Source organism: Rhinatrema bivittatum, chromosome 16 (assembly GCF_901001135.1).
Source record: "Rhinatrema bivittatum chromosome 16, aRhiBiv1.1, whole genome shotgun sequence".
Lineage (NCBI taxonomy): Eukaryota > Metazoa > Chordata > Amphibia > Gymnophiona > Rhinatrematidae > Rhinatrema > Rhinatrema bivittatum.
Window position 1 is genome coordinate 74,477,241 of NC_042630.1, and position 26,521 is coordinate 74,503,761.

General features: G+C 46.8%; 1 protein-coding gene across 1 annotated transcript in view; it reads left to right on the top strand.

Annotated features, from left to right (window-relative positions):
- Positions 1–26,521, top strand: part of LOC115078196 (misshapen-like kinase 1) — a 1,532,819-nt gene that overhangs the window by 1,254,438 nt on the left and 251,860 nt on the right. Inside the window, 1 exon segment of the mRNA XM_029580940.1 lies at positions 2,378–2,551. Coding sequence (XP_029436800.1) covers positions 2,378–2,551 — 174 coding nt within the window.

Below are 26,521 nucleotides of genomic sequence, written 5' to 3' on the forward strand. Positions count from 1 at the left end.
AAAGGAGGTGATACTAAATATAACATAAATGATATGTAAGTATAAATAGAGGGATGTTATGCAGTTAGGCATAAGGAAACCTTAGGATTTAAACATATGTAAGATAGGAGGTGATAGTAATCAATATAACTATCAATATAACATAGTAATCAATATAACATAATCAATATGACATAAATAATATATAAATATAAATACAGAATTGCTGTGCAGTTAGGCATTAAGGAGTTATATGGCAGTTTACGTTGCTGTGAAGAAGCTTGTGGATGGGAAGGGGAGGAGACAATGGAGGGGATGGTTGGTGGGGAGGCAGGGGTGGTAGGTGAGGGTGGGTAGGGGGGGACGGGGGGGGGGGAGTGCGTAGGGCCAGGGGGTGGAGAGGTGTATTTGGCGGGTGGGTTTCGGTGGGGTGGGTGTGGTGGATACGGGAGGGGGGTTAAGGGTCTGGCGGGAAGGCTTTTCTAAATAATCATGTTTTAAGTTGTTTTTTGAACACTTGGGTGGAGGGTTCATTTCTGAGCTGGGGAGGGAGGGAGTTCCACAGGTTGGGCCTGCGATTGAGATGGCTCGTTTGGGGGTGGGAGTTGAGGTGTGCAGTTTTGGAGTTGGGGACGGAGAGAAGGCCAGTGTCTGTGGACCTGAGATTTCTTTGTGTGGAGTATGGGCGTATCGCGGTGTTTAGCCAGTTCATTTTGTTGTTGTTTATTTTTTTGTGGATGAGTGTGAGGGTTTTATATTGGATTCTCTGAGTGATGGGCAGCCAGTGGAGTTCTTTTAGTGTGGGTGTGATGTGGGATGATTTTTTCATGTTCGTGATGGCTCTGGCAGCGGCGTTTTGCAGAACTTGGAGGGGTTTGATGTGGATCTCTGGGAGGCCAAGAAGAAGTGAGTTGCAGTAGTTGAGTTTTGAGAAAATAATTGCTTGTAGGACTGTTCGGAAATCCTGCGCCTGAAGAAGAGGTTTGAGTTTTTTCAGTGTTTGCAGCTTGAAGAATCCATCTTTAATCGTGTTGGAGATGTGGCGTTTGAGATTGAGTTGGCAGTCAAGAGTTACGCCTAGGTTTCTTGTGGATGGTGTGAGTATGATTCCTGGGTTGTTTGAGGGGGTGTTGTTGAGGGGTGATGATGGACGATCGTCGGGGATATGAAGGATTTCGGTTTTAGATTGGTTGAGGCAGAGTGATAGTTGGGATAGCAAGTGGTTCAAGTTTGAACTGAGTTTGTTCCATTTGCTCATGGTGTATTCGATAGACTTGCTTATGGGAAGTAATATTTGTATGTCGTCTGCATATTTGAAATAGGTGAGGTTTGAATCTGAGAGGTATTTGCAGAGTGGGAGGAGGTATATGTTGAATAGGGTTGAGGAAAGTGAAAGATCCTTGGGGACACCGTGTGTAAGTGGTACTTGAGTGGATTCAGATGTGTTTGTCTTAACGATGTAGGATCTGTTTGAGAGGTAGGATTTAAACCATTTGATTGTAAACCATTTGATTGTAGTGTCTCGTAGACATGTTGTTGATTGTAGTGTCTCGTAGACATGTTGTGCTGTATTGTGTTTGTACTCAGTAGTAGCTCTTGGAGCGTTTATTTATCTTTTATTTGTATGTTTGTATTGCTAAGTTTGTTGTGGCTCAGTAAATCATTCTTTAATCAAAGACATGGTATGTAAATTGGGATTAATTATGAATATTATGCATTTGTCATTTGTCTGCTTAAATAAAGAGTTATATGCAAAACTAATTTGAAGACATCCTTAGGGAAGGCAGAGAGCATATACACTGCTGAGTAATACTGACATGGTGAATACACAATGCCAAATAACACTGACATATGACTGGGAAAGAAGAGTATGCACTGCACTGAATAACACTGACATAAGGTGGGGGGGGGGAAGATATACAACACTGAATCACACTGATATGACAGAGAATATACATAGTGCAGAGTAACACATATCACTGGTGGAGTGGAGGAAGGATACACATGCTGTATAACACTGCAGTTGGAGGGGAGGGATACACAGCACAGAGCAATACGGCAAGGAGGGAAGGAAATACACACAGCACTAAATAGCACTGGCACATGGGAGGAGAGGGAGGATAACAGTGTGGTGTAACAGTGACATTTGCAGGGAGCAGAGGGAGGATACAGATCACTGAGTAACACTAATGTATGCGAGGGAGGAGAGGAAGAATATATTGGTATATTGTGCTGAATAATACTGACATGTGGCACGGAAGGGTAGAAATGACATACATCACTGAGTAATACTGATATAGGAGAAGGATGATGGATAAAGCTGTATTTGAAATATGTTAGGTGTACATGTGCCTCTTCCTTTCCCAGGTTTTGATTCCAATTTCTTTTCTTGTTTTAGCCGCATTTGTGAGTGGGGATGGAAATCCACTAGAGCAGCTGAAGTTCGAAGTGCGGAAAAGGCTCCTGTTGTGAATGTGAACCCCACCAATACTCCGTCCACACAGCGATACTCCAGAGATCCGGAAATACAAGAAACGCTTCAACTCAGAGATCCTCTGTGCAGCCTTATGGGGTGAGAGGGAGCAGAAACATACCATCCAGCTGAGCCGTGGATCGCACAGGGATCCAGAACCTATTACCTGTAGGGTTCCCTATTATCTCTCAGTGCTCCCATTCCAGTGGGAGCACTGAGAGGAGAGAATTACTTTGGCTGGTGGCTGAAAGGAATCAGTAAGTTTTTGCTTGGGACATTGTCTTTTTCAAAGTATGGGGCAAAGTTAACTCTTTGGGAATATTCTTTAGTGTTTTTGTGCTTTTAATAGTCAGTAACGCAGTGATAAACAAGTTAGAACTGTTTGTATTTTTAAATGTCAGTCAGTAAGGCAGCTAATAAGCAGTAGTTAGTGTATTTATTTTAAAAGTCTGTAAGGCAACTAGTAAGCAGAACTGAGTGTTTGTATTAAAAAAAAAAAAAGTAAACCGAAGCTAGAAAATAAGCTAGGAGCAGTGTATACCTATTTATTTATTTATTTATTGGTTTTTAAATACCCCGCCGTTCATCCTAGGATATCGCGTCGGTTACAGTAAACAAAACAAAATGGCAAGCGTTGTACATAGAACAAGGTAGTAATAATTATGAACTAGTAAATAAATAACTAAGGGAAAGGGTAACATTGTAGATATAACAACTTAATAATTAAGAACTAATACATAAGTAAATAAGTAAAAACCTAAGTAAAAAGGTTGAAAAAGTTCAGTTCAGTTTCTCACCTTGGAAAACTGAGGTAGTGTGATTTGGTTTGATTAGGTACCAACCATTTGATAATCAAGAGAGCAGTGAGTCACTCTGGCTGACTAACTGAAGTAGACTGTTTGGATTTCCCAGCCCTTCCACCCCTATCTCATTCTTTAATTTATAGGCAGGTACCCACTTAAAAAAAACAAACCCCAAAAAAACCCCAAAAGCTTTATTGAGAGTTTGATCAGTCCCTTGTAGGCCACTACCAGACATATAGTGAATTCACTAATACATTTAAAGGACGTTAATTAGACACATTCCTACTACTCCCATAGCAACCTAAAACTTACTAGGAACTGAACAAAATTGAGATGAAGGCAGCAGGCCCAGCAGCAACAGGGGGGCTTCCCAGTCTTTTGCATTGAGTGTCAGATATAGATGATTTTTAACGCCAGCTGTGAGAAGTTGTACTGTGCATGCGATGCAAAGAGCTCCTGGCTCTCAGAGAACGAGTCCAATCTCTGGAGGCTAGAGTGGCAGACCTGGAGGAGCTGAGGCAGACAGAGGGTATATAGATGAGACCTCAGGGACATAGTAGTTAAGTCCCAGCTTCAGACTGGCAGCCCTGGTGCTGCCTTGGAGGAAGAAGGTCCTCATAATTGGAGGGCATCAACCGGGTGGCAGACAGAAAAAGAATCCTGTAGCACGAACCTGCTCTCCAGGTGATGCATTGTCCTTTCGCACCGAGGATATCTCCCCAATGCCTACTGCCCAGGAGGGGAAGGGTTAGGTCGGCCCGTCATAGTTGTGATTCGATTATTAGGAATGTAGATGCTAGGTGGCTGGTGGGCGTGAGGGATCGCCTGGTAACATGCCTATCTGGTGCGATTTGGCAGACCTCATGCGTCACCTAGATAGGGATTTTAGACAGTGCTGGGGAGGGAGCCGGCTGTCGTGGTACATGTGGGCACCAACGACATAGGAAAATGTGGGAGGGAGGTTCTGGAAGCCAAATTTTAGGCTCATAGGTAGAAAGCTTAATCCAGAACCTCCAGGGTAGCATTCTCTGAAATGCTTCCTGTTCCCCACGCACAGTGTCACCAGAGCAGAGTTTCCGGAGTCTCAATGCATGGATGAGACAATGGTGCAAGGAGAGAGGGATTCAGTTTTGTTAGGAACTGGGGAAACTCTTGGGAAGGGGGAGTCTCTTCCGAAGCTCCACCTTATAACCAGGGTGGAACCAGACTGCCTGGCGCTAACACTTTAAAAAAGGAGATAGAGCAGCTTTTAACTAGAACAAAGGAGAAAGCCGACAGTCGCTCAGCAGCGCATGGTTTCGAGAGAGGAATCTTCAAGGATACTAATGATGCATTAGAATTAGGGCATCCCGACAGTGAAGTTCCATAATAAGAAAAGTAGTCCAAGTGCCTGTAACTAAAACGCACCTGAGCTAAAAAATTGTAACTTATCCCTATCAATTAAAAAGCAGAATGAAAATACAAACAAAAAACAAACTTTGAAATGTTTGTATGCTAATGCCAGAAGTCTAAGAAGTAAGATGGGAGAATTAGAATGTATAGCAGTGAATGATGGCATAGACTTAATTGGCATCTCAGAGACATGGTGGAAGGAGGACAACCAATGGGACAGTGCTATACCAGGGTACAAATTATATAGCAATAAGAGAGAGGAGCACATGGGAGGCGGTGTGGCGCTTTATGTTCCAGGATGGCATAGAGTCCAACAGGATAAACATCCTGCTCGAACTAAATGCAAAATTGAATCTTTATGGGTAGAAATCCCTTGTGTGTCGGGGAAGACTATAGTGATAGGGAGTATACTACCGTCCACCTGGTCAAGATGGTGAGACGGACAGTGAAATGCTAAGAGAAATTAGGGAAGCTAACCAAATTGGTAGTCCGGTAATAATGGGAGACTTCAATTACCCCAATATTGACTGAGTAAATGATTCATCAGGACCCGCTAGAGAGATAACGTTCCTGGATGGAATAAATGATAGCTTTATGGAGCAATTGATTCAGGAACCAACGAGAGAGGGAGCAATTTTAGATCTAATTCTCAGTGGAGGATTTGGTGAGAGAGGTGACGGTGGTGGGGCCGCTTGGCAATAGTGATCATAATATCATCAAATTTGTATTAATGACTGGAAGAGGAACAGTATGCAAATCTACGGCTCTCGTGCTAAACTTTCAAAAAGGAAACTTTGATAAAATGAGAAAAATAGTTAGAAAAAAACTGAAAGGAGCAGCTACAAAAGTAAAAAGTGTGCAAGAGGCGTGGTCATTGTAAAAAAAAAAAACCATTCTAGAAGCACAGTCCATATGTATTCCACACATTAAGAAAGATGGAAAGAAGGCAAAACGATTACCGGCATAGTTAAAAGGGGAGGTGAAAGAAGCTATTTTAGCCAAAAGAACTTCATTCAAAAATTGGAAGAAGGATCCAACAGAAGAAAATAGGATAATGCATAAATGTTGGCAAGTTAAATGTAAGACATTGATAAGATTTAAAACAAAAAAAAAAAAACACTCCAGCTTTTAATCTGATAAAATCTATTTCTCATTTGGAGTTAGCTGGCACTAATAATCTGTTTAAATATTAATATTGGGGCATAAAGATGGTTTAAAAACATTTACAAAAAAGGACAAACAAACTTCTAGAAGTGACCTGTACTATCTGGATTGGGTGTGGCTGTCTCAGAACTTGGGGGAGGTAAACTTAGAGAAGCAGGAAAACCATGGTGGCCAGTGCACAGTTTGGAGCCAGGGAGCACTAAATATTCTTGTGTCCAGCTAAGTAAAGGTTTAACTTAGTTAAACTTACTACGCCAATCAGGAGGAGGGTCTTATTAAAATCCATTGCAGATACAGAATCCTGAGAACATCCGTGACCAAGGGTTAACTGTTTAACTCCCTCCCACCCCCAGGTTTGCTTTTCTGATATAGTCTACCTAAATATATAATTGACAACAGGATAAATTAGTAAATTGATATTCCTTAGGTGTTAACCATCAAATTACCAAAATGAGGACTATCCAATGCAACTATTGTGGAGCCTTTATTCAGAGGGACTTCATCTGGAAACTTAGGGCTTGCCCGATTTGTTCACAGCTTGCTTCCTTGAAAAAGGAGCTGGCTGAAGTTAAAGCTCAATTAGCTTCAATGAAGAAAGGCTCATTCTCTTTAAAATATTCGGCAAGTAATTCCCCATTACCACAGAAAAAACAAAAGTCAAGGATAAAGAGATTTACATTGGGCTCAGGCAGGATAAGACCTGTGACCCACAGGCACCCATTCTTAACAGCTGTGCAAGCCACTAGTCTAACCCCCCCTTCACACAGGGCATTAGGGAACTCAATAAACAACAAGATTACAGAGGGCTCTGGTAGAATTGAACCTCTGATGCAGAGACACACACTGTATCAAGTGCAACAAGTACAAAAAGCCTTCTCTGTATTAAATACTGAAGAAGCTTTTGAGAACAAGATTGAAGTGTTATCTGAAAAGAGAGAAGAAACCCAATGCATACAGGAATTCCAGTTCAGTAACCAAAGGAAAAAGCTAATTGTGCTGGATGAATCTTTCATCAAAGGCACTAATCTTTCCCCTTGCACAAATGCAAAAGGAAAGGGAAAAGTGGATAACAAAAATCAAGTAAAGTTACAAAAGGAGTCCAGGAACAGCAGTAACCTGAACGTGGAAAGCTGGAAAGCTATGAGTACAAATGCTCGTAGTTTGGGCAATAAAATCCCAGATCTGCAAGCCCTAATGGTGGAGGCAGACTTGGACATTGTTGTCGTCACGGAGACGTGGTTCACGGAATCTCACGATTGGGATATGGCAATACCAGGCTATAACTTGTTAAGGAAGGACAGAGCGGATAGGAAAGGGGGAGGCGTGGCTCTTTACATCAGAAACAATATCCAAGCATCTGAGTTGCAAGGAAGATGGGGTAATGAAGAAGCACTATGGGCCAACCTAAAAAAAGATGGGACATCCATTTTTATTGGAGTGGTTTACAGGCCTCCAAACCAAAAGGAAGAGCTGGACAGAGATCTGATTGAAGACATCTAAAAGATGGGAAAGAAGGGAGAAGTGGTGATCGTTGGAGACTTTAATTTGCCAGATGTAGACTGGAGAATCCCATCTGCAGAATCTAACAATAGTAGAGAAATAGTGGATGCTCTGCAAGGAGCTTTGTTCAAACAAATGGTAATGGAACCCACAAGAGAGGGAGCTATACTCGATTTAGTGCTCACTAATGCAGATAATGTCTCTGATGTGCAGGTGGGCACCCATCTCAGCACCAGTGATCATCAAACGGTATGGTTTAATATCACAAAAAGGATATGGAAAAGAAGCACACAAACCCGAGTTTTGCAGTTCAAAAACACGGACTTTGATGAAATGGGGAAGTACCTGGAGGAAGAACTAGTAGGCTGGGAGAACGAGAGAGATATGGAACAACAGTGGACAAACCTAAAAGGAGCAATTACCAAAGCAACTAATCTATATGTTAGAAAAGTAAAGAAAAGCAAAAGAAAAATGAAACCTATCTGGTTCTCCAAGGAGGTGGCTGACAAAATAAAGGCTAAAAGAACAGCGTTCAAGAAATATAAAGGATCCCAAAATGAGGAGCACAAAGAAGAATATCTGGTAGCACTGAGGGAGACAAAGAAAGTAATCAAGATGGCAAAAAGTCAAGCGGAAGAAAGGATTGCCAAAGAGATTAAGAGAGGTGACAAAACATTTTTCAGATACATCAGTGAAAGGAGAAAAGTTCAAAGTGGTATAGTGAAATTGAGAGGTGAAAAGGATCAATGTGTGGAGAGAGACTAAGAAATGGCAGAAATATTAAACAAATACTTCAGTTCTGTGTTCACTAAAAAAAACCCTGGAGAAGGACCGTTGCTAGTTAACAAACTAGAGGGGAATGGAGTAGAGGTAACTCCATTTACAGCAGAGAATGTATGGGAAGAGCTGAGGAAACTGAAAGTGGACAAAGCCATGGGGCCTGATGAGGTTCATCCCAAGATACTGAGGGAGCTCTGAGATGTGCTCGCGGGTCCGCTGTGTGACCTGTTCAATAGATCCCTAGAAACGGGAGTGGTGACGAGTGACTGGAGAAGAGCGGTGGTGATCCTGCTTCACAAGAGTGGAAACAGAGAAGAGGCTGGTAATTACAGACCAGTTAGCCTGACCTCTGTGGTGGGAAAAGTAAAGGAGTATCTGTTAAAAGAAGGAATAGTGAGCTATCTACAGTCAGAAGAATTGCTGGACCAGAGGCAGCATGGATTCACCAGGGGAAGATCGTGTCAGACAAATCTGATTGACCTTTTTGACTGGGTAACCAAGGAATTGGATCAAGGAAGAGCGCTGAATGTCATCTACTTGGATTTCAGCAAAGCTTTTGATACAGTTCCGCACAGGAGACTGGTGAATAAAATCAGAAGCTTAGGAGTGAGTGCCAAGGTGGTGACCTGGATTGCAAACTGGTTGACGGACAGAAGTCAATGTGTGATGGTAAATGGAACTTATGCTGAAGAGAGAGCGGTGTTGAGCGGAGTGCCGCAAGGGTCGGTGTTGGGACCGGTCCTGTTCAATATCTTTGTGAGCGACAATGCGGACGGGATAGAAGGTAAGGTTTGTCTTTTTGCAGATGACATTAAGATCTGCAACAGACTGGACACGCCGGAAGGAGTGGAGAGAATGAGACTGGATTTAAGGAAACTGGAAGAGTGGTCGAAGATATGGCAGCTGAGATTCAATGCCAAGAAGTGCAGAGTCATGCATATGGGGTGTAGAAATCCAGAAGAACTGTATTCGATGGGGGGAGAAGGGCTGATGTGCACGGGGCAGGAGAGAGACCTTGGGGTGATAGTGTCTAATGATCTGAAGTCGGCGAAACAATGTGACAAGGTGATAGCTAAAGCCAGAAGAATGTTGGGCTGCATAGAGAGAGGAATATCAAGTAAGAAAAGGGAAGTGATTATCCCCTTGTACAGGTCCTTGGTGAGGCCTCACCTGGAGTACTGTGTTCAGTTCTGGAGACCGTATCTCCAAAGGGACATATACAGGATGGAGGCGGTCCAGAGAAGGGCGACCAAAAAGGTGGAGGGTCTTCATCAAATGACTTATGAGGAGAGATTGAAGAATCTAAATATGTGCACCCTGGAGGAAAGAAGGAGTAGGGGTGATATGATACAGACTTTCAGATACTTGAAAGGTTTTAATGATCCAAAGACAACGACAAACCTTTTCCGTTGCAAAAAAAATCAGCAGAACCAGGGGTCACGATTTAAAACTCCAGGGAGGAAGACTCAGAACGAATGTCAGGAAGTATTTCTTCACGGAGATGGTGGTGGATACCTGGAACGCGCTTCCGGAGGAAGTGGTGAAGACCAAAACTGTGAAGGATTTCAAAGGGGCGTGGGATAAATACTGTGGATCCATAAAGTCTAGAGGATGTGAACGAAAACAAGAGGCATGGGGGTGGCTTGAGGGAATGTTGGCTACTACCTGGAGATGAATATCCTTATTCAATAATGCGACTCCAACATTGCTCTGTGCTTCAATGTCAAGAGGAAATGTGGAAAAAAGGATTTGCAACCACATAAAAGCAGGGGAGTAACTTGCTTGTTACGGCGGTTACTACCCCAAACCAAAAAATACCTGATACTTCACTTTCAACGCAAATCCAGCATAGCTCTCCACTTCAAAGGCAGAGGAGGAAGTTTGACACTTCACACATATCCAGCATAGCTCTCTGCTTCAACGGCAGGGGAGCAAATTTTTGACAATTCATGCATATCCAGCATAGCCCTCTGCTTCAACGGCAGGGGAGGAAATTTTGACAATTCACACATATCCAGCATTGCCCTCTGCTTCAACGGCAGGGGAGGAAATTTTGACAATTCACGCATATCCAGCATAGCCCTCCGTTTCAACGGCAGGGGAGCAAGTCTGATATTTCACTTACAATGCAAAGCCAGCATAGCTCTCTGCTTCATGGGCAGGGGAGGAAGTTCGACACTTCACGCATATCCAGCATAGCCCTCTGCTTCAACTGCAGGGGAGCAAGACTGATACTTCACTTTCAATGCATAGCCAGCATGGCTCTCTGCTTCAACGGCAGGGGGGAATGAAGAAAGGTGGAACTATATTCAGGCAACAATCAACAAGGACTGAATTACATAGTCTGAATAAACAGATAAGCATGAGTGTAGCTTGCTTATTGCGGTGGTTAATACCCCTAACTAAATTAAGCTATTTCACTTAGATGCAGGTCCAACACTGCTCTCTATATTAATGGCGGGGGTGGAAGGAAATAGAATAAAAAAAGGTTACTAAGAGCCAAGAGAAACAGATAAGTATGTGAGAGAAAAAAAAGTGCGAAAGCTTGCTGGGCAGACTGGATGGGCCGTTTGGTCTTTTTCTGCCGTCATTTCTGTGTTTCTATGTTTCTAAGACAGGCTAAGAGAGAATTTGAAAAGAAGTTGGCCGTAGAGGCAATAAGTCACAGTAAAAACTTTTTAAAATATATCCGAAGCAGAAAGCCTGTGAGGGAGTCAGTTGGACTGTTAGATGATCGAGGGGTTAAAGGGGCAGTTAGAGAAGATAAGGCCATTGCGGAAAGATTAAATGATTTCTTTGCTTCGATGTTTACTGAAGAGGATGTTGAGGAGGTAACCCGTACAGGAGACGGTTTTCATGGGTAATGATTCAGATGGACTGAATCAAATCACTGTGACCCTAGAAGATGTTGTAGACCTGATTGACAAACTTAACAGTAATAAATCACCTGGACCAGATGATATACACTCCAGAATTCTGAAGGAACTAAAAAAATGAAATTTCAGACCTATTAGTAAAATTTGTAACCTATCATTAAAATCATCCATTGGGCCTGAAGACTGGAGGATAGCTAATGTAACCCCAATATTTAAAAGGGCTCCAGGGGCGATCCGGGAAACTACAGACCGGTTAGCCTAACTTCAGTGCCAGGAAAAATAGTGGAAAGTGTTCTAAACATCAAAATCACAGATCATATAGAAAGACATGGTTTAATGGAACAAAGTCAGCTTGGCTTTACCCAAGGCAAGTCTTGCCTCACAAATCTGCTTCACTTTTTGAAGGAGTTAATAAATATGTGGATAAAGGTGAACCGGTAGATGTAGTATACTTGGATTTTCAGAAGGCATTTGACAAAGATCCTCATGAGAGGCTTCTAAGAAAAGTAAAAAGTCATGGGATAGGTGGCAATGTCCTTTCGTGGATTACAAACTGGCTAAAAGACAGGAAACAGAGAGTAGGATTAAATGGACATTTTTCTCAATGGAAGGGAGTGGACAGTGGAGTGCCTCAGGGATCTGTATTGGGACCCTTACTTTTCAATATATTTATAAATGATCTGGAAAGAAATACGACGAGTGAGATAATCAAATTTGCAGATGATACAAAATTGTTAAGAGTAGTTAAATCACAAGCAGATTGTAATAAATTGCAGGAAGACCTTGTGAGATTGGAAAATTGGGCATCCAAATGGCAGATGAAATTTAATGTGGATAAGTGCAAGGGTGATGCATATAGGGAAAAATGACCCATGCTATAGTTACACAAAATTAGGTTCCATATTAGGTGCTACAACCCAAGAAAGAGATCTAGGCTTCATAGTGGATAACACATTGAAATCGTCGGTATAGTGTGCTGCGGCAGTCAAAAAAGCAAACAATGTTGGGAATTATTAGAAACGGAAAATGTCATAATGCCTCTGTATTGCTCCATGGTGAGACCGCACCTTGAATACTGTGTACAATTCTGGTCGCCGCATCTCAAAAAAGATATAATTGCGATGGAGAAAGTACAGAGAAGGGCTACCAAAATGATAAGGGGAATTGAACAGCTCCCCTATGAGGAAAGACTAAAGCGGTTAGGAATTTTCAGCTTGGAGAAGAGACGGCTGAGGGGGGGGATATGATAGAGGTGTTTAAAATCATGAGAGGTCTAGAACAGGTAGATGTGAATTGGTTATTTACTCTTTCGGATAATAGAAAGACTAGGGGGCACTCCATGAAGTTAGCATGTGGCACATTTAAAACTAATTGGAGAAAGTTCTTTTTTATTCAACGCACAATTAAACTCTGGAATTTGTTGCCAGAGGACTTGGTTAGTTCAGTTAGTATAGCTGTGTTTAAAAAGGATTGGATTAGTTCTTGGAGGAGAAGTCCATTACCTGCTATTAATTAAGTTGACTTAGAAAATAGCCACTGCTATTACTAGCAACGGTAACATGGAATAGACTTAGTTTTTGGGTACTTGCCAGGTTCTTATGGCCTAGATTGGCCACTGTTGGAAACAGGATGCTGGGCTTGATGGACCCTTGGTCTGACCCAGTATGGCATGTTCTTATGTTAGTTCTATGTCTGGGTGGCTCAGGAGATGGGTACAGAGATACAAAAGCTGTCACTTCCATGACTGCATAGCTCAAAAGTTGGGTGCACATTTACAGAGCCTGTTAGCTCTAGAACTGGATGGCTCAGGGGGCAAGCACAGTTCTCACAGGTCCTATTACTTCTAAGACTGGATAGTTCAGGGAACTGGCAAATGGATATAGGGATGTAGAGCTTGGTATTGATGATACAGGAATACATAGCATGTCACTTCTAGGAGTAGGTGGCTCATAGGAGATAAGCACAGGGTCACAGAGCCTGTCACTTCTAGGACTGGTTGTTTCAAAGGATGGGTCAGGGATATAAAGTATCCTTTATATTATGTTGCCCCCACTAGATGCTCCTTTTAGGGCTTAGACCATCATAGTTCTTGTGAGAACTATAATTTTCTCTCCTCTTATGAGGATATTGCTTGCCTAGTCTCCAAGTGCCCACTTGGTCTTGTAGAAAGTTAAAATATGGCTTTCCATTCTCCCCATAAAATTGTGCTTCCTGTTCATACCCCAGATCATTCCAGATGTCTGGACTTTGCATCCCTAACAGCAGATGGAGGCAGAGAGCAAAAACATTTCTGACACTGCTACATAACATAGAGTGCCACCTACAATCCCTCAGTATACCTCTGTCTCCAGCAGAAGTGTAAAACCTGTGGTCTGGAGTAAGGAAAAATAATTCGGTTTTATTAGATCAGAGTGTAAAGGAAGATAGAAGACTTGCTCCCGGAGGTGTTAAGTGCCTTTGTGGATCATCCCTCTGGTAGATCAGGGTGAGCAGGGGTTTGGTATCCCTGGTCTGGCTCAGCCTGAAGTATCCAGGGGATTGAAAGCCAGGGATATGACTCACTCTTTTCCCTTGAAGTCCTCTCTTCATCATTTCCCTTTGCCGGACACTAACCAGTCTCAAGAAAGTATATTTTTCTCTTTTGTGAGGACGCTATTTCTTTGAAAAAAAAAGAGAAACAGGAAGGCTTAGCACTTTAACAGTCATCAAGAGGCAAAGGCCAGCAAGGCTCGAAGGGACCCATGGAAGAGGAGAGGAGCAGCTGAGGCACTTTCAAGGATCTCAGGGGTCTGGGTGGAGGTGATCTGGGGACAGTGTTTTGGCAGATCAGCAGTGCATGCAGAACATAACTGTGACCACGGAGCACGGGAAAAGCTGCCAGGCCTGCAGTAATAAGAGAACATGGTAGTGCTTTGTTCAAGATGTGCCTCTGAGGGAGGAGGACAAGGAAGCTTTGAGTCTGCCACGGGGACAGTGGAGTGCAGGCAAGCCACCCAGTTGTCTGGGACCAGCAAGGAGGCCTTTTCCATCATCACAAGAGTTGCAGCCATTTTAACTCCACATGGCAAGAAGCAGGCAGCATCAGGGGAGGGAAGGGATTACCTGCCCCCTTTATCGCCTCTTGTGCAAGACTCTGCAGGCAACCAAGAAAGCTTTGGGGAAGCTGAAGTCTTAGAGAAGGCCTTTTCCTTGGACTTTCTGTTCCTTCTTCAAAAGGCATATTTAGCCAAGAAAGGAGCTGGGGCGAGCAGTCTCAGCCTTAGGGTACCTAGCGACTGGCCAAAGTACGGAGAGTGGACACTCCTAGAGGTTCTGGGGGGACTCTACTCCTCTGGACCTCAAAGGACGGTTTGGTAAGGATGCTGAGGAGTCAGAGGAATCAAAAGGGGCAGGGTAAGTTCAGTGGAACCCAGGAGACAACCCTCTAATGGCTGATAAGGTCAGAAGCCTTTTGGACATGGAGACCATCCTGGTGGCCAAAGGGGATGACCCTAGAGTGGTCAGATTGTTTAGAAAAGAAGAATTGTGCCCTCTTATGTCACATGTGCTGGAGGAACTAGGGATCGAGATTCCTCAGGAAGAGGCAGTCCGGGAGAGGATGGATCCCATCCTGAAAGGGTTGTATGGACACTAAATGTCTTCCCATTCCACAAAAAGAATATGATAATCCAGGCTTGAAGATGGGTAGGGAGATGGTGAAGCCCTATCACATACCCAAGGATGCCTTGGAGTTGCTCCCTAAGTTGGATGCTTCAGACTCAGTGGTGATGAGGAAAACAACCACTCCGATGGTGGGGCCAGCTGCCTTGATAGATGCCCAGGATCAAAAGTTGGAGATCCATTTGAAGAGGATGTTTGAGTTTTTGGCCTTAGATTGAGGGCTGCAGTTGTAAGCAGCGAGCCTGTTTACATTGGGTAAAGAAGTCACAGGAGAAGGGCACGGTATCCTCAGCCTCTACAAATCAGGCTGTGCGCCTGGAAGAAGGCGTGGCCTTTCCGTCAGACACGCTGCATGAAGTGATCTGGATGTCTTCCAGGAATATGGTTTCAGCAGTGTAGGTGCAGAGACTCCTGTGGTTGTGAAACTGGTTGAAGGTTGTTTGCTACAACTTGCAACCGGGCAATCTTCCTTTTAAAAGAAAGCTGTTCTCCTAGGACAAGCAGGATGGTAGTCTTCATAGGTGGGGTGATATCATCCGATTGAGTCCGACACGGAGAACTTTTGTCAAAGTTTCTAGAAGCTTTGACAAGCTCACTGAGCAAGCCCAGCATGCTACTATCCGCACACCCACGTGAGGTCCCCCTTCAGTCTCTCTTTTTCCTCGGTGCAATTGCCTCGCAGTTGTTTTTTCTTGCGAGAAAAGTTTTTTCCCATTTTTCCATGGTAGGTGCCTCCTTGGTGCAGTAGGTTGACACTTTTGTTTTTCCTGCTTTTGCGGTCAATTCCCAGCTATTCACCTCCCGATGACTGCTGGTCATTGACCGCGTGTTGGGTATTTTTCCATGGCGTTGTCCGACTTTTGTCTGTGCCCACGGACCATGTCCATCACGGATCTGCATGAGGTTTGTATCCTCTGTCTGGGGTCCTCACACAACATCTGAGGGTGTCAACTGTGTGACCAAATGACCCCCAAGGGCCATCATGCATGCCTGGATAAGATGGAGAAACTTTTAGGTTCTAAAAAAGTCTGCTCCATCCACACCCGCATAGGAGTCATCGACGCCAGGGGGGATCAAAGGGAGCCACTTGATACACTCCCTCTTACCACTCCTCTTTCCACTTCCTTAAAGGATCGCGGAAACGGTGACTGATCCTTCATGATCTCATCGGTTTCCAGGGCATTGGGATCCTCCACCTTGGCATTGGGGAAGGACCGAGCCAGGCACCGTGGGAGATCCCGCAAGCATGGACACTGGTCGCAATCGGCGCACAGTGACAGTTCCAGTGTGGTACTGGCCACCACCATACTGTTACCGAAGTTCCTTGGAGGCTCCATCCTCCGATGTTCCTGGGTGTCCCAGGCATTTCCGGGAGTCCCAGGCATTCAGTATCAGTGGTAGGCACTCTGCCTCCTCAGAGAATTGAGAACAAGCTGGTGAAGCCTCATCCCTCTCCACACCGGACTTTCAGGAGGAGTTGGACTTCAGGGTGCAGACCATGGTGCTCTGAGCTCTTCGGAGCATCAAGCCGCCTCTGCCAGTGACAGAGCTTCCGCCGTCTATGTTGGCACCTCTGCTTGAGCGTTTGGAAATCTTGTTAGGTGCCCTGCCAGCGCAACTGGTGCCCCCCCCCCCCCCCCCCTCGGAAGTGATCCCTGTCATCGGATCCGAGGAGGAGGAAGATGCGGCCAGTGCCGCATTCCCAAGGCCTCGATTCCCCGAGCCATTGCCCGGGCTCTCTGGCTTCCCATACCCCTCTGTCCCCCTGATGCCAGGGGAACCATTGATTTCTGCGGTGCCCTCGATGCCTCCAAAGCCATCGGAGCCCAGGGCTGGGATCCCTCACAGGCCTCATCCACACCGCGCTGGCCTTAGTGAGTAGGAAGGTCCTTATGACCCTTAGAAGTATGCTTCATCCGAATATTCGGACGACCCTCTCTCCAAGCCTTCCACACTGGAGGAAAGGCATCTGTCTCCCCCCGAGGACCTTTCCTTTGTGGGGTTTGTCAGGGCCATGGCCTAGGCTATTCCTTTCCAGTTCCTTACAGAGGAGGATGTGTGAAATAAAATGCTGGACGTGCTTAGTTTGTTGATGCTCCTAAGGAAATCATGGCGGTTCCCATCCACGACAAATTTAAGGAACTTCTCAGGATATGGGAACACCTGATCTCCATAGCCCCCATTAACAGAAGTCAGATGCCACCTATTTGGTGCAGCACACAGTGGGATTTGAGAAGCGGTATCTCCCCCGCCAATCGATGGTTATGGAATCTGCCCTGAAGAAAGCCAGGCACTCCCATACCCATGCTTCTGCCCCCCCCCCCCCCCCCAGGTGAGAATATAGAGAGCTTGATGCCTTAGGCAGGAAGGTCTTCCAGGGCATACACCTACCAGCTGTAGCTGGAAGCAAGTCCAGGACCTCGCAGAAGATCTGCCTCATCAACAGCAGGAGGCGCTCTCGGCTATCATCCTGCTGGGTTTGGAGGCTGGCAAGCATAAGGTGTGATCCACCTATGATGTCTTTGAAACGGCGGCCCATGTAAACATGGTGGGCATCGGTGCACTAAGATGGCCTAGCTCAAAGCTTCTGACCTCCACCCAGAGGTACAGGAAAAGCAATCTGACTTCCCCTGCACAAGTGACAACCTCTTTGGGGAAAAATTCCAGATTGCGGTAGTGCAATTGAAGGACCCCCATGACACCCTTCTGCAGTTTTCCGCTAGTGCTTCTGACACCCCTTCCTCGGCCAGAATATCTTCCAGGCCAGGATCCCAGAAGCCCTTCTATAGGCAGAGGAAGTATTATCCTCCTGCTTCCCAGGCTTGCACGCCACACACTAGCTCCAGGGACCGCCCCTGCCAGCAGCTAGCGCCCTGGCCCCATTTGGCACCCCAGCAAGTCCCAGCTACGGGTTTTTGACTGGCAGCGGGGAAGCACGAGTTAGCCAAGCACACCCGTGATACTGGATCCCCAGATGGGAGGCAGGCTCCTTGGCTTTGCCCATCGCTGGGAGGATATCACTTCGGACTAATGGGTCCTTACCATAATCCATCAGGGATACCATCTCAACTTCAGACAGCTCCCAGGGACCTCTCCCCCATGTCAATCATGGAGTTTGTCTGCCCAGCAGGTCATACTTCAAACGGAACACTCTGCCCTTCTCGCAGCAGGCGCGGTAGAGCCAGTCCCTCATCCTCAGCAGGTCCAAAGGTTCTATTCGAGGTATTTCCTCATTCCAAAAAGGAAGGCTGGCTTACGCCCCATCCTAGAACTTCAGGGCATTGAACAAGATTCTCTCAAGAGAAAAGTTCAAGATGGTCTCTCGGGGCACACTGATTCCCCTCCTCAAAAAGGAGACTGTCTCTGCTCCCTCGATCTCAAGGAAGTTTGTTCACCTAGCCATTTTCTCCTAGGACAAGCAGGATGATAGTCCTCACAGATAGATGACATCATCAGATGGAGCCTGGCATGGAAACATTTTTGTCAATTTCTAGAAACTTTGACTGGCACACTGAGCATGCCCAGCATGCCAATATCCACGCGGCCACATAAGGTCATAAGAACATAAGAAAATGCCATACTGGGTCAGACCAAGGGTCCATCAAGCCCAGCATCCTGTTTCCAACAGTGGCCAATCCAGGCCATAAGAACCTGGCAAGTACCCAAAAACTAAGTCTATTCCATGTAACCATTGCTAATGGCAGTGGCTATTCTCTAAGGGGCGGATTTTCAGAGCCCTGCTCGCGTAAATCCGCCCAAAACCGGGCGGATTTACGCGAGCAGGGCCCTGCGCGCCGGTAAGCCTATTTTACATAGGCCTACCGGCGCGCGCAGAGCCCCGGGATTCGCGTAAGTCCCGGGGTTTTTCGGAGGGGGGCGTGTCGGGGGGCGTGTCGGGGGCGGGCCCGAACCGCGCGGCGTTTTCGGGGCGTGTCGGGAGCGTTCCGGGGGCGAGCCCGGGGCGTGGCTACGGCCCGGGGCGGCCCGGTGGCGTGGCCGCGCCCTCCGGACCCGCCCCAGGTCGCGTCCCGGCGCGCAGGAGGTCCGCTGACGCGCTGGGATTTACGCCTCCCTCCGGGAGGCGTAAATCCCCGACAAAGGTAAGGGGGGAGGCTTAGAGACAGGGCCGGGCGGGTTGGGTTAGGTAGGGGAAGGGAGGGGAAAGTGAGGGGAGGGCAAAGGAAAGTTCCCTCCGAGGCCGCTCCGATTTCGGAGCGGCCTTGGAGGGAACGGGGGTAGGCAGCGCGGCTCGGCGCGCGCCGGCTATACAAAATCCATAGCCTTGCGCGCGCCCGATCCAGGTTTTTAGCAGATACGCGCGGCTCCGCACGTATCTACTAAAATCCAGCGTACTTTTGTTTGCGCCTGGAGCGCAAACAAAAGTAGGCTATTCGCGCTCCTTTTAAAATCCGCCCCTAAGTGAACTTAATAGCAGGTAATGGACTTCTCCTCCAAGAACTTATCCAATCCTTTTTTAAACACAGCTATACTAACTGCACGAACCACATTCTCTGGCAACAAAATTCCAGAGTTTAATTGTGCGTTGAGTAAAAAAGAACTTTCTCCGATTAGTTTTAAATGTGCCCATGCTAACTTCATGGAGTGTCCCCTAGTCTTTCTACTATCCGAAAGAGTAAATAACCGATTCACATCTACCCGTTCTAGACCTCTCATGATTTTAACAACCTCTATCATATCCCCCCTCAGTCGTCTCTTCTCCAAGCTAAAAAGTCCTAACCTCTTTAGTCTTTCCTCATAGGGGAGTTTTTCCATTCCCCTTATCATTTTGGTAGCCCTTCTCTGTACCTTCTCCATCGCAATTATATCTTTTTTGAGATGCGGCGACCAGAATTGTACACAGTATTCAAGGTGCGGTCTCACCATGGAGCGATACAGAGGCATTATGACATTTTCCGTTTTATTCATCATTCCTTTTCTAATAATTCCCAACATTCTGTTTGCTTTTTTTGACTGCCGCAGCACACTGAACCTACGATTTCAATGTGTTATCCACTATGACACCTAGATCTCTTTCTTGGGTTGTAGCACCTAATATGGAACCCAGCATCGTGTAATTATAGCATGGGTTATTTTTCCCTATATGCATCACCTTGCACTTATCCACATTAAATTTCATCTGCCATTTGGATGCCCAATTATCCAGTCTCACAAGGTCCCTCTTCAATCTCATGGTCCTTGGAGCTCTCTCCAAAACATTTTCTAAAACTAAATCCTTTGGGGATTTTTTCCTCTATTCATCTCCACACGGGGTCCCCCAGCATCTTGGTAGGTGTTTTTTCCCTTTATCTTTGCGTTTGATTCCTGAGCGTGTTGCACCCCGGTGGCTGCTCACTTTTATGGCGTCATCTGGTTTTCGCAAATACCCCTAGTGCCCGCGGACCATGTCTCTCACGGATCCACACAAGGTCTGCATCCTCTGCCTGGGGGCCTCCCACGACATCTGCAGGTGCCCCAATTGTGTTCAGATGACATCAAAGGTCCGTCGTTCCCGACTAGACAAAAAAGAGCAGCTTTTTGGCGCCAAAAGTTCAGCTCAATCAACTCCAGCATCGGGAGCCTCAACAACGAAGGGCCGTGGAGACCCTTGCGATACACCATCACCCTCCACGTCCCATTCGTTTCCTCTTTGTGAAGAGAAGAGCTCGGGAGATTGGCCTTCTCCATCATCGGATCAGTCCAAAGGTCTTCAACCCTGGAGAAAGTCCGGGCCGAGCACCGAGGGAAGCACCAACACCGGCAGTTGTCCTTGCATGGCACTGGGGCAGATTCCGGAGGTGCACCGTCCCATGCTGAAGTGACCCGGTGGTGAAGAGGTTCTGTCCTTTTCCAAACCCGGGAGTCCCAGGTATTCCCCACCGAGTGCGGTGACAGGCACCGAGCCACCGGACCCCCATGTAGGCTCCGGTGATGCCTCAACCTCCTCCCCCATTGTCCGCGTTCTCTTCAACGGACTTCCAGAAGGAATTCGACCACAGGATGCAACAGGCGGTGCTCCAAGCCCTCCGGAGCTTTGAAACGGCACCAGTTCACATACTGTTGTAACTTCTGTATAGGATCTGGGAGCACCCAGGCGCCGTTCCTCCGGTTAGCTGGAAGACTGATGCCCTTTATCTACTTCAATAGGCCCTGGGCTTTCAGAAGCATCTGCTCCTCCACCATCCTGTGGTCATGGAATCTGCCCTTAAAAAGGCCAAGAGGTCTTTCACGCATTCCTCTGCCCCCCACAGGCCGAGAACGTAAGAGCCCTGGATACTCTAGGCAGGAGAGTTAAGGGGGCAATACTCATTTCCCACATTGCCGCCTATCAATTGTACAAGGCCCAATACAATAGGAACTTGTGAAAACAAGTTCAGGAACTGACAGAGCATCTGCCTCAACAGCAGCAGGATGCGCTGGAGGCAGTAGTCCAAAAGGGCCTAGAGACAAACATGAGGTGAAGTCCACCTATGTTTATTTGAGATGGTGGCCAGGGTTTCAGCCACAGGCATTAGCGCCTGCCGAATGGCCTGGCTCCGAGGCACTGACCTCCACCCCAGAGGTCCAGGACAGACAGATGACGGATCTACCCTGCACTGGAGAAAATCTCTTCGGAGACAAGGTCAGGGACGTTGTCGCTCAGCTCAAGGACCACCATGAGACCTTGCAGCAGCTGTCCGCCAGCACCTCAGACCTGCCGTCCTCCGCACGTAGGTCCTTGCGACAGGGTTCTCGCAAACCTTTCTACCGTCAGAGGAGATACTACCAGGGCATTCCATCCCCTAACCACGAGCCGGCCTCGCCAACAGCACGCCCCCAAGCCCCAGCCTGCTCTGCAACCTAGTCCAGCTGCATGTTTTTTGACTGGTGGTGAGAGAGTGGAGACCACCTTGGAGTGCTGGAGATCCCAGCCCACAAGTCGGGGAGCTGTCTGTGACTGTTCACAGACCACTAGCCCCATATTAACCACCCGACTGCTGGGTCCTGGCCATTGTACAACACCGCTACCGCCTGAATTTCCGGATAGTTCTGGTGGATTCTCCACCTTTTCCAGAACAGGACCTGTCGGAGCATCAGAAAATGCTCAAACTCTCAGTTTGGTTGCAGGCAAATGCAGTAGAACTCGTACCCCGCTCCCAACAGTGCCAGGGATTGTACTGGAGATATTTTATGATACCAAAGAAATCAGGCCCATTCTCAACCACAGAGCCTTAAACAGGTTCTTGCAGCGGGAATGCTTCAAAATGGTCTCCCTGAGCACCCTAATTCCTCTCCTTCAAAAAGTAGATTGGCTTTGCTCTCTTGATCTGAAGGATGCGTATGCCCACATTGCGATATTCCTGTCTCACAGGAAGTATCTTCGCGTCATAGTGGGCCACAGACATTTCCAATACAGGGTGCTGCCATTCAGCCTTGCCTCAGCCCCATGGGTCTTTAAGAAATATTTGGCAGTGGTAGGGGCACACCTGCATTGCAGTAGGGTGTATGTTTTCCTCCTCCTGGACGACTGGCTCATCAGGAGCACAATGCAGGAGGGTGCTCTAGCTCCCTCCACATGACAGCCAAAGTGCTACAGTCACTAGGGTTCATGATCAAATTCCCCAGCTGAGTCCATCCAAATGGCTAGCATTCAGTGGGGCTCTGTTGGACACAACCCATGGCCCCCTAGGAACCTTTCCTCCTTTCCCTCCCACTTCTCTTTTCCCTTTTGTATAAGTCTCCTTAACACACCCAAGCGTGTTTTCAGTTTAGTTATGTATTTAATTGCTTAATTATATATGCTCTCCCACTGCAAGTCCAATTTGTAAGTCTTACTCTCTTATACCTATCCTCACATTTCTGACATATGCCGAATTGTTACTAGTTGTCTATACACGTTTCAATATGTTCGTTATGAATGCATTTTATGTATGATGCTGGTTACATTGTAAACCGGAGTGAAGGCAGCCTGCTATACTTTGGTATATAAAAGAATCAAAATAAATAAATAAATAAACAAACCCTGGCCAGAGCATTCCTTCCCCAGGACCACGCCCAGACCTTTGCATTGCTGGCGCATTCTGTCCACCACCATCAGATAGTCTCTGCCTGGGTACTGCTCTGATTACTGGGCCACATGGCAGCAGTGGTGCCATATCACTTTGCTCACCCAGCTAGCCATGTGAGTAGCACAGTGGACACTCTGCTCTCAATGGCTCCAAGCTGCCCAGGCCCTCTCAGCACCAGTCCAAGTTACCTCACCGCTCCGCACCTCCTGGTGGGAGAGTCTGCCCAATTTGGAAAGAGGTCTTTCCTTCCAAATGCCATCCCCCCAAGTGGTGTTGACCACCGATGCCTCCACCTTGAGCTGGGGAGCTCGTGTGGGAATTCTTCATATGCAGGGCATGTAGCCGGAGCAGAAAGTGAGTTGTCAAATCAACTTCTTGGAGCTGCGTGCAATCCGGAACACCCTTTTGGCATTCCAAGATCACCTGGCCCACAAAGTGCTGCTGTTAATCAAGTTGATTTAGGGAATTGGCGTCTGCTATTGCTGGCATCAGTAGCATGGGATCTTCTTGGTGTTTGGGTACTTGCCAGGTTCTTGTGACCTGATTTGGCCTCTGTTGGAAACAGGACGCTGGGCTTGTTGGACCCTTGGTCTGACCCAGCATGGCAGTTTCTTATGTTCTTATGATCCAGACTGCCAACCAGTTGCAATGTGGTACACAAACAAGGAGGGAGGCACAAGTTCCTTCCTGTACTGCCAGGAGGTGACACAGATTTGGGCCTGGGCACTGTCCAAGGACATGCTGTTGTGAGCAGTTTACCTTGCAAGGACAGAGACTGTGCTGGGATACTGCCTCAGTCGGACGATCCACCCCAACATGGTTTCTCAACCCGGTGGTTGTGGACAGGATCTTCTTCCTGTGGGGCAGTCCGGATGTGGATCTCTCTGCCTTACCTCAAAATGACAAAGTGACTCACTTTTTCTCCCTGTACAGGGAGGATGTGGAACCAGCCTTGGATGCCTTTGCCTTTGCATATCTTCTGCTCCCACTGGCGGGGAAGACTTTTGTGAAGCTCTAGCTGGACAGGAGCACCATGAGCCTGGTTTCCCCATATTGGCTGTGACAAGTCTGGTTCTTGATCTTGCGTGACCTATCGATTCAGGAGTTCATACAGCTGGGCACCTCCCTTGACCTGATCACGCAGGTCCAGGGCAGATTGCACCATCAGAATATTCAGTCGCTGGCCCTCACTGCCTGGATGTTGAAAGGGTAGTCTTACAGTCCCTCGACCTCTCTGATAACTTGTCTCAGGTACTGGTGGCTTTCCGAAAGCCTTCCACCAGTCTGGTCTGGGACGAAAGGCCTAGACACTTTCTTGTGCCCCATTCCGTGACGATTGGACTATTTGTGGTCACTCTCGGAGTCTGGTCTACAGACCACCTTGATCAGGGTTCACCTGAGTGCCATCAGCGCTTATCACCAGGGAATAAGTGGTACACTCATTTCTGTGCAGCCCTTGGTGGGGACGCTTCATGAGGGGCCTCTTGCAACTGAAGCCCCCTCTGCGACTTCCTGTTGTGTCCTGGGACCTCAGCATGGTGCTTGCGCACGGCTCATGCAGCTTCCTTTTGAACCTATGCCCTTCCGGAGGAAGTGGTGAAGACCAGAATTGTGAAGGACTTCAAAGGGGTGTGGGATAAACACTGTGGATCCATAAAGTCTAGAGGATGTGAATAAATGTGGAAAAAAGGATTTGCATTCACAAAAAAGCAGGGAGTAGCTTGCTTGTTACGGCGGTTACTACCCCAAACCAAATAAGCCTGATTCTTCACTTTCAATGCATATCCAGCATAGCTCTCTGCTTCAACGGCAAGGGAGAAAGACTGATACTTAACGCATATCCAGCATAGCTCTCTGCTTTAACAGCAGGGGAGAAAGACTGATGGTTCACACATATCCAGCATAGCTCTCTGCTTTAACGGCATAGGGGAGAAAGACTGATGGTTCACACATAACCAGCATGGCTCTCTGCTTTAACGGCAGGGGAGAAAGTCTGATGCTTCACTTTCAATGCATATCCAGCATAACTCTCTGCTTCAACGGCAGGGGGAATGAAGAAAAGATGATCTATATACAGACAACAACCAAAAAGGACTGAATTACATAGTCTAGGAAAACAAATAAGCATGGGTGTAGCTTGCTTATTGCGGCGGTTACTACCCCTAACTAATTAAGCTAAATATTTCACATAGATGCAGTTCCAACACTGCTCTCTGCATTAATGGAGGGGGTGGAAGGGAAATAGAACCAAAAGGTTACTAAGAGCCAAGAGTAACAGATAAGTATGAGAAAAAAATGTGCAAAGCTTGCTGGGCAGACTGGATGGGCCATTTGATCTTCTTCTGCTGTCATTTCTATGTTTCTATGCGCTCCTGCAAGCTTAAACATCTCACCTGGAAAATCATTTTCCTGGTTGCAGTCACCTCCACTCACAGGGTCAGTGAGCTTCAGGCGTTAGTGATGTATCTGCCCTATGCGAAGTTCTTTCATGACAGGGTGGTTCTACGCACTCACTCGAAGTTCCTGCCTAAGGTGGTGACTTATTTCCATCTCAATCAGTCTATAGTTTTGCCCACCTTCTTTCCGAGGCCCCATTCTCACCAGGGTGAAGGAGCTCTGCACAACCTGGACTGGAAGCGTGCTCTCGCCTTTTATCTTGAGCGCACGGAAACCAACAAGGCAGTCCATTCAGCTCTTTGTCTCCTTTGATAAAAACAGACTTGGCATTGTGGTAGGCAAGTAGACCATGTCCAACTGGTTGGTGGACTGTATATCCTTCTGCTACAAGCAGCCACGCCTTCCGCTTGGAGGACATGTCAAGGCGCACTCAGTTCAAGCCGTGGGAGCATCGGTGGCGCACTTCCGTGCAGTCCCCATCGCTGAGATCTGCAGTGTTACAACGTGGAGCTCCCTACACACATTTGTTGTCCATTACTGTTTGGACAAGGATGGTCGATATGACAGTACCTTTGGCCAGTCTGTCCTTTGTAATCTGTTCCAGGCATAAGAACCCAACTTTCCCTATCTAGGGCCCTCTGGTTCTTGCTGCCTCCCGCTGCGACCCACAACACTTCTGTTTTTGTGCCTGTTGGCACGTGACTTATTCTTGTTGGTCATGTTATTGCTGGGGGCAGCGTGCAGCTTGGTATTCACCCATCTGTGAGGACTACCATCCTGCTTGTCCTAGGAGAAAGTGAAATTGCTTACTTGTAACAGGTGTTCTCCTAGGACAGCAGGATGTTAGTTCTCAGGAAACCCTCCCACCACCGCACAAAGTCGGGTTCTCCGTCAGTTTATTTTATTTTTCGCTAGTCTTTTTTTGCTAGCATACGAGACTGCATGCCCAGCCCAGCAGTGGCTGCACGGATAGTGGCATGCTGGGCATGCTCAGTGTGCCAGTCAAAGTTTCTAGAAACTTTGATAAAAGTTTTCCGTGCCGGGCTCCATCTAATGAGGACTAACATCCTACTGTCCTAGGAGAACACCTGTTACAGGTAAGTAACTTCGCTTTTCCCAACCACAGAAAATATCTCTGTTTTGTGGTGGGGAAGGCTCACTTTCAGTACAAGGTGCTGCCTTTCAGGTTGGCCTCAGCCCCTTGAGTATTCACCAAATGCCTGGTAGTGGTGACTGCGATCTCAGGCGTCGTGCGATGCATATTTTCCGTACCTAGATGACTGGTTAATCAAGAGTGATTCCCTCACAGGGCACTGGATGCTTTAGCCCTGACAGTGCAGACTTTACAAGCCTTGGGCTTTGTGATCAACTACCCAAAGTCTCACCTCTGCTGATCTCCTCAGCTGCACATCATAGGTGCCAGACTGAACACAAATGCAGGCAATGGCGTTT